Source organism: Tachypleus tridentatus, chromosome 7, assembly GCF_004210375.1.
Source record: "Tachypleus tridentatus isolate NWPU-2018 chromosome 7, ASM421037v1, whole genome shotgun sequence".
In the NCBI taxonomy this organism is placed as follows: domain Eukaryota; kingdom Metazoa; phylum Arthropoda; class Merostomata; order Xiphosura; family Limulidae; genus Tachypleus; species Tachypleus tridentatus.
In genome coordinates, this window is record NC_134831.1 from 20,838,183 (window position 1) to 20,854,906 (window position 16,724).

General features: G+C 30.6%; 1 protein-coding gene across 10 annotated transcripts in view; it reads right to left on the reverse strand.

The window, feature by feature from the left end:
- The window catches only part of dor (vacuolar protein sorting-associated protein 18 dor), a 138,802-nt gene that overhangs the window by 33,828 nt on the left and 88,250 nt on the right, over positions 1-16,724 (reverse strand). For all 10 annotated transcript variants that reach the window (XM_076510677.1, XM_076510671.1, XM_076510674.1 and 7 more), the window contains 5 exons: positions 15,621-15,685; positions 10,765-11,053; positions 6,952-7,045; positions 5,869-5,942; positions 1,144-1,299 (listed from right to left, as the gene is read on the reverse strand). In XM_076510677.1, coding sequence (XP_076366792.1) covers positions 1,144-1,299; positions 5,869-5,942; positions 6,952-7,045; positions 10,765-11,053; positions 15,621-15,685 — 678 coding nt within the window. The remainder of the gene's footprint in view (positions 1-1,143; positions 1,300-5,868; positions 5,943-6,951; positions 7,046-10,764; positions 11,054-15,620; positions 15,686-16,724) is intronic.

Genomic DNA, 16,724 nt, shown 5'->3' on the forward strand with positions numbered 1-16,724 from the left:
CCGAAATAGGCATTAAAGAATCTAACAACTGTTGGTCTAAAAGTGAATAGTCAGCATAATGATAGGAAAGTGTAAAATTATTTGACATCCTTGTGAGAGCTGCATGCTAATCCCCTTGCTTAATCACAAGGCCAAACGATTAGTATGAGGTGAAGAAGGAAAACCAAAAAAGGGTTAGGATGTTTCTTTATGCAGTAAGGAAGGATGAGATGCACAAGAAATTGGGGAAGGGATAAATCATAACAAATTTCATAAAGACCATAGTGGGTCCAGTAGTTTCATTAGGTTGATCCATACAACATTCAATCTCCTGGCATATAAAAACAGAAAAATCCACCATTGAACTATCCACACCTGATGCCTGAGAAAAAATGTTGGCCACTGATGTAGCCCCTGAAGTGGAACGTCAACTTCAGAATTTACTGCACAGAAAGGTTCACTAAACATGAGTGCAGAAATAAGGTGGCTAAAATTAATTGATACTGACAGAAGAAACAAAATGAAAGCAAATTAATTAAAAAAAAATACCACTTCATGAGGAAATAGTCACTCATGAAGCATTAAACAAACAAAAGAATGCATCTAAATCCAAGTTCTGCCAAATAAGAATTGACAGTTTGGTAGAGGAAGGTAGAGGGAGTTACATGTATCAAGTGAGCATGTCATGGTCCTATTGATGAGGAGGTGAAGCATGATGATTTGTACGAGAGAAATGTTGAAATTTTGCAATTCCAATAATAAAAAGAAAAGCTTGTCGCATATGTAATATATATATATATATAAAAAAAAAAGGTTTGTATATGGAGGGCAACACTGAATGAAAATAGCTAATTTTATGAGAGAAGATTAAGTACCATATTGGAAAGTTTGTCTTTGTTTCCTATACTCTTCAGTATTCAGATCATATGTGCTTCACTTTTTTCAATTCATTCTTAAATAATGTTTTCTTTCAAATGCTTTTATTTAAATATAAATCATTCAATCTTCCTATAGTTTAATAATAATAGTCATATATTTATTTTAATTTTAAATTACATGGCATAGAATAAATTGTTTTTCATTATCCATCAATATACAACTGATAATAATGTTCTCTCATAACCTTAATATGACATCAAAATAAAAGAAAAAGTATACTTCTACCTGTTTTGGATCTTTGGAGTTGTCATACTGAACAAGAGCAGGAATAAGTTTGGCAGGATTTAATTTATGCCCCAAACTGATCCAAGCATCAACTGTCTTTTTTGGTATAGACTGCATTAAAACTGGAGAAAACTGGTAGAATAACTCTGATCGGCTCTGGCGGAAATAATGGCAATTTTAAGTTATATGTTTCAGTCATAAAAGATATTAAAAGTCAGTTAAGATTAGCTAAGAAGTTCCATTAAAACTAAGATAAATGTTTTCTTAAATTGTAGCATAATTCATAATAATAATTTTGTCAATGAGATAACATTTCAAAACTCGTTCATTTCTTGCCCAAATAATGTGGTACACTCATGTAAGAACTACTGATTTACCATTAAGTATCATATAGATGGATTCAATAATAACTACAGATTCATTCAAAACATAAGAATGATTCTGCATTGGATAATTTAACTCACTATCTTGAATTCATGTAAAATAAGGGCATTGGTAAAAATAAAAGCAATCTTTATCACTTGGTAAACAAAAAGAAAGTTACTTCTAATACAATGTGCTTAATTCTACAGCTTTCTGTCTCTTGAAGTTGATTTCTATAGAGATAAAGAATTTGATTGTGATTTTTTTTTTATACATAATTTCTTAATAGAAGTAAATTCAAGAAGCTGGACCTGAGCTCAATAAGTAGGCTTGGTTTCTTTGTGCAGTCAACACTTTAATCTCATGACCTTTTTGAACTGTATCATTTAAATAACATCAACTCAGCCAAAAAAAGAATATTACAATATTAATCCTTTCAATCCAGATACTACATGCTGTATTATCCCTTCAAGCAGAACAATATCTACCAACTACAAAGAATGACAAAGCAATTAGAATTAAACAATCTCAATAATTTTCTCCAGATACTGTTGTTTCTTTTTGTTAATGCTAAAAGTGTGATTGGATTTAGGCATACTGTGCTCCTTAATACAATGTGCTGCAGCTACAACCCTATTAACTTCACCTGTCACTACAGTATGTATATGTTATATGCATTGTTTTTTTTGTTGTTGTTTTTTTTATAAGTCTCTCAGTTTTACCAATGTAGTATTCATTACAAATATCACAACTACATCTCTCTCTCTCCTCATATATTTCTCCAGAAGTCTAAGAATACATGATACACTTGTTGTATTGGCAGTGATTGGAAGGTATAAATACAGAATTCACTTTATGTGACTTAAATGAGTACATACATTTATCTATCACACCTATACGTAAAACCAATCCCCCCATGATTTTTAATGAAATTGTTAACCTTAAGACTAATCTAAGACATTCAATATTTGAAATACAACATTTTTTACTTAAATTCTTTTTACTTTCTTTTGTTCATCATAAACAGTAAAACATTTGCTAACCATTCAATTCTAAAATCTCCAAAAGATCTACCCTTTCTCCCAGAGAGAGGTAATGTAGAATACAACCACAGTAATGTCTAAAAATTCTAAGCAAAATTAAAAGTAAACTGAATATTATCATGAACCTAGTTAAGGAAATTAGGAAAGCAAATTAAGCTGTTTAAGCTACTTTTCCAAATCCCACAAATAACATGAACAAAATGCAGCCAGGAGGCAGGAAGGAGATCATTCATCACCAAGTGCCTAGTAATGGGTTACCTTAATATTAATGACATACACAAAAATTACAGCATAGGCTATAAACATCTTATTACCCACAGCCACACCTTGAGTTTGACAACAATGTTGGTCATTTAACTTAAAATAATTATTATGTAAAACATATTTCAGGAGTTTATGCACATCAGGTTTGGAAATCCCATGGAGATGCATTTTAATCTTATGCTGATAAAAAAAAAAGTTCCCTTGGAAATGAGTACAAAGAATATATATCAAAAGAGCAAACAATGCTATCATCAGTGATTTTACTGATGAAAGATTTCAACATGTCCTTCCACATACAAGGTCTTCATATTTCTAATTGCTGCAATGATAAAGTACCTGTGTGCTTAGTTTATCATTGAATTATTACACCATCACAACTTTCTTCAGCAACTTATATCTTATATTTTCTTTTATAAGCAAATTCTGGAAGGACTTTCTCACTATTTCATCAAGCAGCACACCCAGATATATTCTGTCAATGATCTGATAATCAGATACTAGACAAGTTCCCACTGCTGCATTATTGAAGCCACTGTCTCATAGGACTTTCACTTTCTTATCTCCAGCACAGCCTTCACCTACTGGTATGCTGTGATTTGTTGTCACTCCTCAATGTTTATCACATGCTTCAATCATTACTGGCAATGTTGATTCATTTGTTAACTTCAGTTGACCATCAGATGTGCACTGATTAGTCATGGAAATAGCAATTATTTCCTGTGGTGAATCTGATATGTTTCCTTGATTCTGTTTCTTCTAGTAGCAACAGCATCCAGTGTGACAGTCACTCTTTTCTTGTTTCTTGCCAGCATCATCTTTGTAGGGAGCTCCAGCTGCTTTGAGGTTTCCACTAGTGTTTGTTGGTGGCAAAACTGCACCCATTTGTGTAATGTGTCCATTTTATAACAAATATAGCATCTTTTATCCCAATTGTCTGTTAACCTTCTATCACCTTTAGCAGATTCCTGCTTCTTGTCAGCCACCACTGATTTGACTTTAACTGGTTATACTTGGACTTGCTAGTTATACACTCTCCATGGGCTTCCATATAATGTTCTGCCAGTTTGAACAGAAACAGCAACATATCAGTTGAGCATGTAATCATGAACTGTTCACATATTAGTACTGTCAGTACATCTTGTTTAGTATCACACAGACATGCTACAAACTGAAATACAATTTCTCCGGTGTCAGGTTTCACTTCTTTGAATTTCTGGTGAAGACCTTCCTCAGTAAGTTTATAGCATTTTGTCAATGCACTCTTAATTTTCATAGTCTATTATATTTTTTGACTTCATACCTGTAAACACATATAGGCTTTAACCTGTGAGAAGAGAGCTGAGACAAACTGCCCAGTCACCTTACTCAGTTTTGACTTTAAGCAAATCCTTTATATTTCTCTAGGAAAGCATTCATGTTATCTTTCTGTACATCAGATTTGAGTAGATTTGATCAATCAACCCTGATCAATTCCAATGTTATTCCTATGTCCTCTATTTATACTCTATTTTTAGTCTATCCTCTTTTAATCTTCCTCCTTCTCTTTTCTGCCTATGCTCTTCTTTCTCTAGGGCTAGTTGTTAACAAATTCTTGTATATCACTATCTTTCCATCCAAGTTAATCACCTTTCTCTTTATCCAGTTATCAAAATTAGTCTACATGGTTATATACAGTGATTATAATCTCTAAACTCTTTTTGCTACTACTGCAGTTGTGTGATTGTAAGCCCTACTTCCTCTGTGGTTCATATCTTCTTCTACTGCTGTTTACCACTCTAATATTGGATGGCTTGATAATGACAAGTTTTATAGGGCTGGATTCTCTACAGCAGGTGTTTGTTGGTGATAAATTTCTACAATAAATTGATAGCAAACAATCTACTTGTTTAAAATTAATATATTCAAAACAAGCCAAACATATGTACAAAACTTCATTTCACTATAGCTTGACACAGTTGTATCCAAGCTTTAGATTACTCTTTTTCATTAAAGATCACAAAGACAGGTACAATTAAACTGAAACACCCTTTATCAAGACAAATTATTCTCCTCTACTCTTTTTTCACAATAGAATCAGAAATAAATTCAATTACGTTACCTCATGGGTTATGAAAATCATATTTAGAGCTTTAAATATTTTATTTTTTTGTTCAGTTACTTTAGAACATTCTGTGACAAGGCAAATTATTTTGTTCTATCTCTGTCGTTACAATATGAGCTGTGAAACTCGCTTTGGAATCTCCACTATAATTGTCTTTACCATATCTACATCAGCTTTAAAATTGTCCATCTTGTCAAAGTCCACACAAATATCTGTTGCTACAATACCATCTGCAAAACTCTCACTATAAATCATGCATTAAGGCTAAACTGACAATCACACAGTCAAAATTCATTTTCACTTACTTCTTCCTTGCACTCTGTATCTACACATTTAAAAAACATGACAGAGAAATTAAAAAATATTTAGCACCTAGTAACAACAATGTTAAAACAATGAAAACGTCTTAAAAACTTCAAGTCAGGTGATTTCAACAATATTACAGAAGCCTAATGTAACAAATAAATGGTATACACAACATATAACCATACCAAATTACATAAAACTGCCTGGACAGAAAATTGAAAGAATCTGTTCTTAATATCAACAAGACAAAAATTAAAATAATTTAACTGTTAACTTCTTATAATTATCTAGCTTGTACAACAACTTTTTCTAATGCTGTTTACAACTTTATAATTTGTTTTTTTTTATTCAAAAATTGCTTAATTGTCCATTGTTGGTTTAGTGGAAAAAAACTGAATCTATATATACAGTTGTGATCACTGAGAACTAGTAAACATTGTAAAGTATAACAAACATCTTACTGAGGTAAAATAGTAGAAATATCAAATTATTATTGTTTGAATTTTTTTTTATCAGGTTTTAATTCAATATACATAAATTATTTTGAGAACTATTTTCTGTTTGAATTTTTTTTAGACTAGCATGTTAAGAAAAATTTTGAAGGTTATGCATCAAAACTGAAAACTTTTTACAACTTACTTATCTTACCTGTTTGGTTAAGACATCCAGAGCAGCCTGGAAGTTGTTGTTCTGTAGATGATACTGTATTACCCTTTCATAGTCTATCAATAAAATAAATGATTATCATTTGTAATACTTATTTCAAGGATCACAAACACTTACTGAAAGTAATATTATCATTAACATATTTTGTGTTAACATAGAGAAATTATATATATCCTACATAAACTTGTAGATATAGATAGATTTAAAATATATAATACAAACTATAAAAGACAAAAATTAACATGGTTATGAAAACAGTTAAAAACTTTATGATTAGATTTGCCAACTTAGCACAGTGGACTCTCTCATAATGAATTTGATCAATTTGGCTGAGTTTATAATCCCAAACTGACCTTTAAAGTTTCCATACTATAACTTTTAATAGATTATGTGTACCATCACAAATTTTCACAGGCTTTCAATAAGTATTACAGGACTTTTGTAAACAAAAACCTGAATGTTTAATGAAGTATTTTTACTAAACATTTCTCCATGAATATATAAAGTGTAAAGTAATTTTTATGTTAAGATATTTTATTTCATTTTTATTTAAAATCATTTTACTAAAGATCTTTTGTTATTTTATTTCTTTTGTAGTGGTGGAGACTGTTAGTAACATGTAACAAAGTAGAAATATTAGGGTGGTTTCATTTCTGTTTTAGGAATTATAAGAATGTTTACAGTAACTGCCTTCCCACAAATGGCTGCAGACAGTGTACAGCAGCAGGAGTTGAGATAATGTAGGTGTATATACTCAACTCCATACCCTTACTTGATGTTCCATGATTACTGGCTACTTAAACATCAGCATCTGGATTTTATAATGGAGATGGTATATTCAAAATGCATTTGGAAGTTATTACCACAGACAATATTTGTTATGACTTTAAGATAATGACTGGGATTTACAATATATATATATATATATTGTAAATTTTGGCAATTTTTTAAATAATAAAAAATAAACAAATAAAAGTCTTGTTTCCAAGTTGCAAACACTAAACAAAAAAAAATAAATTATGGTTTAGTTAATCTATGGAATTGCTAACAAACATTGATACTAACCTTTCATAAGTACTGTGAAGTGTATGAGATTTTCTTCATCACCATGACTAGCTATAAGGTTATAAATTGCTCCACAATTTTGTCCTACACATTCCTACAAGTACAAACAATGTTCCCTTTTCCACATATCCAACTCTGTGTTATAAAATCACAATAACTTCAAACAGCATTACAGTTAATAATGGATATTAATTCTGCATCTAGCAATAGAAAAAACAAACAAATATCTGCAAAATAAAATGCTATTTGTAATACTGTTAGGATTATTACCTTATCTACATTTATGCTTGTAACTATTATTGAAAAGCATTTTTTACAGTTTTTGCTTTAAAATTTTCCATTTTTTTTATTTTATAAATCATGTAGAGAAATTTTTTGGAGGTATAAAGCACATCAGTAAAATTTTGGGTCAGAATGACTTTGAAAACAACCTTGAATTACTTCACTACTGTCACACAGTAGTTCTAAAACTCATTCAATATTACTAAAATACACTTTGCTATACCAATTTACTTCTGAACCATTTGCCTATTTATTGGAACATCTTTTATCTAATGATACTTCAACTTGAGAAATATCAAGTTTGATGTCAAATTATGACAAGCAATTTGTCATGAAGGAGCTCAAGGTTTCAAATGTTTGAAATAATGCTCTACATCTAATCCTCTTATATAAAACTAAAAATGAAATACTAACACCTTACACTAGCTGGCAAGAACGTACAGAAGAATTCCTCACTAGTCAGAGAAACAAATCATATAGTTTTAATAATGAATATTCATTTTGAAAGACATCTTTACCAAAGTTACAGTTTTATGTTGAGTTATTTAAGAAAGAAAGTTTACTTTCACAGATATTACTGAAGAACTATAGCAGAAAGAAAATGTATTTAGTAGCAACACCCATGTTACACATATACTCTTTTAGTAGATGTATATTCAAAACATGCACATCAAGTACTTCAAAGCTGTATTTAAGCTGCAGTTTTAAGTGTGACTGTCTCTCAAGTAATATAGTGGATAAAGAAGAGGTATTCTTGAACTTGCAATCTACATGCAATGAAGTGATATTTTAGAATGGATGTTATCTCAAACTAAATGATACCAAAAATGCTAACATCAGGAAAAATAAAAGTTTCCTTCAAAATAAAAGACCACTGTTTTTTGTTTTGTTTTATTAAGTATATCTTTACAATAGAAACCATTAGAATATAAAAGGTCAAAAGTAAGTTTCTGTCTTGTTATTAACAATATAATATATACATATACATAACCAGTATTAAAAAATGTTAACTTCAGAAACAATACTATCTCTTCTTAGCCAAAGCCAGTATCCAACAATAAAAATGCAAATGGGCCAGTGAAGATACAAAAATAATCAAACAAGTGGAAAACTGCCATCAAAAAATAGGTGTGCTGCAAGTAAAATATGAGGCACCCCTGTGTGTTATAACTTTTGGAACAGGTATGTTCTGCACCCACTAAAGAAGAAAGGAAAACATACAGAGTGGAATCAAACAGAACATGCACCTAAGGTTAGAGGACCATACATGGATAGGCCAAGTGTGGTCCAAGAACAAAAACAACATGGAAGTACCTTGCCTAAGTTCATAAGATCAACAACTGCAGCCTGACCAGTCAAAAACATCCAGAGAAAGTTCCTTAGATTTGCATCAATATAGCCATATATAGTCAACCTAGTTAAAACACCTGGGGGAAGAACCCTGGTATACATTAGATTAAGTGCAGTCTGTTCAGGTAGAAAACATCCAGAGGAAGTGCCTTACATAAAAATTTTGTTCCATATTTTGTTTGTAATAAACAGAGATCCACAAATGCAGTCCACCCAGACAACAAACACCTGGGAGAAGCACTTTGTGTTTATTTATCTCCATTTTTTAGTTTGTTATTACTTTTTAAGTTTGCACCTCTCTAACACAGAGCACTAGAAGAGCAATTTTGATTATTGTTCTTTATTTGAAAGAAAAAAGTTATAACAGTCACATTGTGTGCATACTTTGTGGGATGTTTTAATCAAAGCACATTTTAAAAACTAAAACATTTTTACATTTCTGTGTAAAAAGAAAATGTACTTCAAAATTTAACAATGCAGACTGTATTTGCAGCTATTTTGGAAAAATTTGGAGAAATAATTCATAATATGGCAACAAATAATGAAAAGACATTTTTTAACACTAACTTTTTATGTGAGAAAGCCAATAAGCAAAGAGAAACTTTACAACTGGTACTTGAATTCAGAATCTCTTCCTAACAGAGCCATTGCTCCATCACTTTTACTTTTTGATTACAAGATACTGGTCCTGTTAGTCAGAGGTTCCTGGTTCATGCTCAGGCTTGGTCTTATTTTTACCTACTATAACTTTATGTTACAAATTTTCCTTTTATTGGTTCTAACAAGATCTACAAAAATAATAATAAATTCTGATACATACATATGATGATAAGAGTAGTTATTACAGCTGCAGAAATTCTTTCTTGTTATGCATTAAATCTATTCAGCAGACTTGAACATGCAGCTGGCAGTGCACAACCACATACATCACATTACCATGTGTTTGTAACAGCATCAATTCCACTACCAACTGTATTCAGGATAAAACTACCATATTTCCTTCATTAAGCTAATGCTGGGGCACTAACCAAGGCACATATTAGTGACTGTTGATTTACAATGGAATTTTACTTTAAACCATTGGGAAAAATTAACAACAAAGAATTTATAATATAATGCATAGCCAAAAAAGCTTTGGAATTCCTTCTTGTTTGCAGATTTTCATCAGTCTATCAACACTTAAATTTTAGCAGGATCCATATTCACTGTATGTCCAGCACATTCTACTTACTTCCTCATGAGAGAACATTTCCTCACCTTCAGTTTAAAAGCTGTCAAACATTGAAATTCTTAACTGCAGCCATTAGCATGGTTCCTTATCTGAAGTCTACACATACCTAGATCATCTCATTTCTTTTAGACTACTGATGATGACCGAGCACTCAAGGTGTAATGATTCTGGCTTTGAGCTCAGATTTATCTCAGAGTTGACTAATACCTTGGTGCTCCAATAAAGCTAGCATTGTTGTTGCTTATATGATGCTAGATAATGTTTCTTTTCTTAGTCAACCTCTGTTTTGAAAATTACATTGGTAAGATTTGTTAATAACCTTCCAAGCTGTCACTAATTTCAATCAACTCCTCAGGTATCAGCCAGTATGTGTACGTTTGTTTGCCACAATGAAATGTATCTTGTTCTTTGAGATTTACTCGTTAAAGCATGCACAGTTTAGTTTTGGTCAAAAGAACAGCGTGATACAAGTTTACTTGAACTGCATTATAAGTTGGTGGTGTAATCAAATATGAAATATATACAGCAAAACGTATGATATGTAATATGCACACACACTCTAAAAACCATAAGAAAATGCACAAAATCAAACAAAATAGTTAATTTCTAGATTGTCCAAAAAAATTCATTTCTTTTTATAATAAATAAATAAAGCCAATCCTTTTCCTTAGAAGTATAAACTACTACTTCATAAGTGTTCATACTGTTATTTGTATAGTCCAATATGACAAAATTGTATATTTATACTGTCTGAAGTTATTTAAATGAATGTTATAGTTTTTTTTGTTTTTTTTAAGCTTCCTAACCATTCAGCATAATTAATAGTAATATTATTGTTACAAACTGAAGCAGAAAGTGCCTTTAATATTGTCTGGTTTACTAACATGCATATTTTAAAATTAAGTTATGTTTAATTTTGCATCATGAACAGACATACACTATCACATCACCTTAACACGTGGCTGTTCCAACAGGCTATGAAAGATTGCTTGAATAGATTTGTATTGGTCAGTATTCTGACGTTCAGCATTGCGTAGACAACCCAGTTGGTTGAGATATATTTCCAGTAACCACATTATGATCATTGTGGTCTGAGCTTTGTCCTGACTTTTTAGTCCTTCCATTTTTTTCTTTAAAAACAATTTAAGAGCATCATCATCTGCCACCTGTAGAAACTTCAGGGAAACTTCTTCAAAAGATTTGTGTGTCTGGGCATATAATGTAGCAGATTCTTTGAACCTAAAATGAAACAATATTAACGTTGATTCCAAAAATATATAATAAATTTGACCAATCCTTTGAACTTTGATAAGTCTAATAAATTTATTCAGCTTTTTTCCTTATCTATTGGTAAAATCAATTTGGATGACTTTTGTTCCAAAAATATACAGAAATTGGGTACATTATATTAAAATGATTTTGAAACCTCATTATGCCATTAAGTTAATGTTGCCACATTTGGTCATGTTCGATCTGATGACTGTGCATCTTAGTAGAAACCCTGGAGCATAGTGTCCACTGTAAAAGGATGTCACACCCAATGCATACTTACTCTTATCTATAGCATTTTCAAAATCCATTTAGTGCATAAAAATAACAATTGTTCCCATTTCATCAGTCAAACTGCACAAAAATTCAAAGGTGGTGTATTATGTGTTCATAAGTATTAGCACAAATATTCTCTAGCTGATTAAAGCATGTAACGGTTGCATGGTAGATATGACTGGAAGCTTAACATTGATGATCCCACATCTTGTTTCTAGATGGAAATCCTTTATGATAATACTGTATACTATTGTTTGGGGCACCTAAATGAGTAGTGTAATGGCTATGATATGTCTTGTGTTATTGCAGACCTATTTCTGAATTGTCTTAGTGTCCTATTACAAATAAAGATATTTCTATTTTGTAGGTTCTTGTCTTAGTGTCCTATTACAATTAAAAGATATTTCTTGTAGGTTCTAAATCCCCAATCTGATCCATATCTATAAGATTTAAATTTATGAATATTTTACATCAAGCAGAGCTGTTACAAGCTCTTCCAATAAATAAATAATTGACAGCATCACATTACATAAAATATGCCAAACAGTAATTCCGACAGATTTTATTGCACAGCAAATTTATATCATCAGTCTTGTCAAGTGACTTGCTTGATTTACATATTCAAAATTATTTGAATATAACAATCATCTATTTAATAGTTTAAAAATGAAATCAAAACTAAATAAACAGGGACATCTGTTTCAGCTTTATAACTAAATTCATATAAAAACTAAATTAGGTACATAAAATAATAGAGTCCATAAGGTAGTGACTTTCATTATATTTTACAATATAGATATGTGAACTACTTTATGACACCTTAGAAAATTAAAATATTTGGCAAAGCAGTTTACAGGTAGCTGTTTACAGGCACATATAAACATGCAGGTGAATAAGTTGCTCACAAGTGATTATTTTTTTGCACATAAAGTGGTATATTCAGATTTCCATGTTGTTACTTATATCTAAAGACTGAATATCACAGCATCAGGAAAGACAGGTTTTCAAAATAAGAGATTAGACTATGTAAAAATTATGCAACATTTGTTGGCATAGAAGAACAATATTTGTGCACTAATAGTTGGAAAGTCAGAAGTGCAATAAATAGATATTGTGTATTTAGGTAACAGAAAATTAACTATGCTTGAAAGTATGCTGATGACTGTTGTTAATGATTAACTAAAAAGACGGACATGTACACAGTCAGCAGGTTGAAAAATACTTCCACAACAAGTTTTGATTCTAAGCTTGAGTCAAAAAAACATCTATTTGAAAATGTTAAAACTGCATTTACCTATTCTTTGTACTTAACCAGTCATAAAACTAAATTGTAAGAATCTTGACACAGCTCTTCTTCAAATAAGTATCATAAAAAGTGATATACATTTCCATATATCACTAAAGTTTGCAAAAAGACCTTCACTCACTCGATTTAATCATGTTTACAAAAGGTAAAAAATATCTAGTTTTTTATTTAATAAACATTACCTCTAATTAAACAAATACATTTAGCGAGGAATTATACACATAGAAGAACAATACATCAGTAACAAACTTTGAAAAAAATCTCAATGTAATTGTTTTTTGTTAATTTTAAGGTTCAATGAAATAAAACTTTCCTGTATAGTAACTTTCAGCTTTAAAACAAATTATTCTAAAAAAATACCTACATTTTTTTAGTTTAAATTTCAACAGTTTCAATACAAATATGTGATAACTGATAGGTTTTACTAACTTAAAAATCAATACAGACAACCTTTATTGAGGTATGTTAATTTTCCCAAGTATTTTTGTGTAGTGTCCTGAAATTAGTTAGTGACTTTCTGAACAGGATATGAATAACCTTAACTTAAACTTAGGTCCTACATCACAGTGACCATTCAACAGAACATATACTTACTTTGCAATGCTATTCAGCCATTATTTCTTTGGGTAACCAAGTGTAAAAGAGGTTTGTGCAGTTAGTCTCCTCATTTATATATATAATGAAATGATTACTTAAGTAGGTAATCTGTGACTTTGAGACACTACATTAGGACTCTCATCTGACTTAAGAGTGTGGTATATACAACTTTGCAGTCTTTTCTCCAGTAATAATGTGTTATTCCTCAGCTGCAGCATTCATATTAGTTTTACGATGATAAGAGGCTGAACCAATACCACTGTAGGCACAAGTATATCATAATTTGTCAAGCACTCTGTAAACAGTATTGTTGTATTTTTGCCTTACACTTTACTGCTCCAGATTCTATTTTTTCAAAACAAGTTTATTCAGACCTTAATTGTTAGCCTCATTTCTATTTGAGAATACTACAGATGTGTACCTTCTTAAAAGTTATAATTTTCTTCATCTGAAAATGTGTTTTCAATTGGTACTTCCCTCTGCTAACAAGATTAGCTCTTCTCATTTTGTGCAACTCTCTATCTATATGTGAATCTATTTCATAATAAATACCACAAGTCTTCCACAAACCCCTATTGGAACCAAAGATTCCAACATATTTTTCATGTAAATCAACATGTGTCATCTCCCCACCAATAGTAGAGCACCACCATCATGTGACACATGCAACTCCCTCTATGCATCACTACCAAACCATCACTTCAAAGTCTGGCAGAAGATGTAAGTACTGGATGATTTCATGGAGAAGTGAGATTGAAGGTAAGTATCTATCAGAAATACATTTTCTGTTTAGGAAAATTATAACTTCCAAAATGGTACTTCCCTCAACTCATAAGACCAGCTAGAATCCCACAATGAAAAGGATGAGGGACCAGTGTGAGGGAAAAACAGACATACCTACCTTCCCCCAAAAGCATCTGAAGGATATTTTTTGTATGAGAGAGAAACAAATCAGATGATTTGAGGAGGGGAACTGCACCACATCTGAACTAGGTAACTTTTTGTCATGGATAGTTATGAAAAAACAGGGCAGAAAAGGAAGGGGCACATTCAAATAGGAGAGAATAAGTCAGGAAAGTGATCCAAATCAAATAAACAAATAATGCAATCCCAAAGAAGGAAAGAGGGTACATTGATGATAATTCCTAGAGTTAGAAAAATAGTAGAATAAATGGAAAATAAAATATATTCATTAAAAAAAAATTTAGATACTCATTTAGAATATTTTATAGACTACACAAATAAAGTGTGAAAACTGTAAGATAATAAACTGTATTTTTCTACTCTTTGCAATTATTCAAAGTCTGAGTGTAAATACCTACATTAAATAACAATTATTTTATAACAAATAGTGGAAGAAAATCATTATATTTTATTTTGTGCAGCTCTACACTTTTAAGAAAGTTGTCAAAATTTAAATAATTACATCTACTAGTTCCATTTTGTAAAGATATTTCACAAGAGTAACATAACCTAACAGCAATTTTTGTACATTATTTTCATTGGGTTAACAAAGTCTAATTCATCTTTTTCTTTACCTACCATACTGTAAAATAATAATTCAAGTGAAGGGTGAAATGATAAACCAAGTTTCATAAAAGATCTTTACAAAACAAATCAGGACTTTAAATGTACTAGACATTTTTCATAAAGATTTTTATTTTATTTTAATAACATATCACAGCTAATCTACCACTCTGTTCTGATCTCTACACAAGTATCTCTTATTTATAAACCACACTGACTTGTACATTTTAAAATACTAGGAGAGAGATTTTGTTTCAGGTTTTGGACACTTGGCTGAAATGCAGATAATTATATCAAAACATAACAAATGTTTAGAAATTTATTAAAAATACATTTGAATCAGTGTTAATTTCATTATATATTATAGATTTCATCATGGTGGCTGCTTTTTTATATATATTTAGAAAAAGTGAGAAAATTCATAAACACTAATTATTTTAATTAAAGTAGGTTGAAATCAACCCAAAACCAAAATATGCAATTTTATTTATGTATAAAAGTAATTAAAGAAAACTTTTTAACTGAATACATTTATATTTTTTGTAATATTTGGAAGAATAATTATAAGTTTTAAGCTTATCTTCTGTAATTTCATGCACATACTTCTTCTGTTCTGTTTCCCTGGTAAGTGTAACGTTCAAGGCAGTCAAGATATAAAAAGTTCATATACCTCAGTGCTTGAAAGTAATATTACAGATGAATTTTTATAACAGTTCATCAGTAACATTACATAGAAGGAAAAACAATTATTCTTAAAATAAAATCTTGAAAAGAAATGCCTTTTACTAGTCTAGGTTTCTTTTAAATATCCCAAGAGATCTTTGATCTTACCTTTTCTTGCTGTAGTAGTCATCAGCTTGTTTTGATAAAACCTTGTCCAATTTTTGAGGGTCATTCTAAAAAATTAATTTGAAGTTATAAATATATACACATCTTATACAGCAGTCATTCTTTTAATACAGAAATGAATTGTCCTCTTCAAGAAGCATCATATTCTCACAAAAATTATACATACATACATACATACATAGAACAAGATGTCTGCTAATCTATTTTAGTCACTTCATCTACTAAACTAAACTTTAAATTAAAAACAAAACATTCAAAGCCAATCCTTACCACTCAAATATTTATTAAACCTTCCTTTAAACTCTCTTAAATCAACTGTCCCCTGAAGGCAATCCATTCCAAAGGCTAATCACCTTGTTAGAAAAACAAAGGTGTCATAACTTATTATTCCTACTCTGCCAAAATTTATATTTATGTTTTCTACTTCTACCATTTCACCAAATATGAAAAAAGATGATGCATTATTACTATTAATTCTATTAACAATCTTAAACATTTCAATCAGATCCTCTCTAACATCTGAAAAGAAAAACAATTACAGAGATCTTAAGCTGTTCTTGTATGATACTCTTTCCATCCCAGTAGCCATAGTAGCCCTCACCTGAACCTTTTCCAATAATTCAACTCTCTTCCTCGTGCAAGGTAAGAAAGACTGAAAAAAATATCCCAAATGAGGCCTATCTAGTGATTTATACAATGAAAGTATAGCCTCTTTAGACTTGTACTAGCTATTTCTGTAGATACAAATTAAAATTCTTATTTGCCCTGCTGCAAGCAGTTGAATGGCTAAAGAGAATGGTGAAGCATAATACCATGATCCTTTTATTCCATAACATTGTTAAGGTTATTATTATCAAAATTATACTTCAAATTATGATATCCCACATGTATTACCTTTCATTTATTATAATTAAAAGCTATATGTCACTAATATTCCCAATTCACTAAATAATCCATGTCCCTTTATAAAGTAGCATAATGCTTCTGAGAACCAACAACCCTCAAAACCTTAATATCACCAGCTAAGTTAAATAGTTTAATGATCATTACTCCATTTAAATCATTGATATAAATCAAAAACAGCCA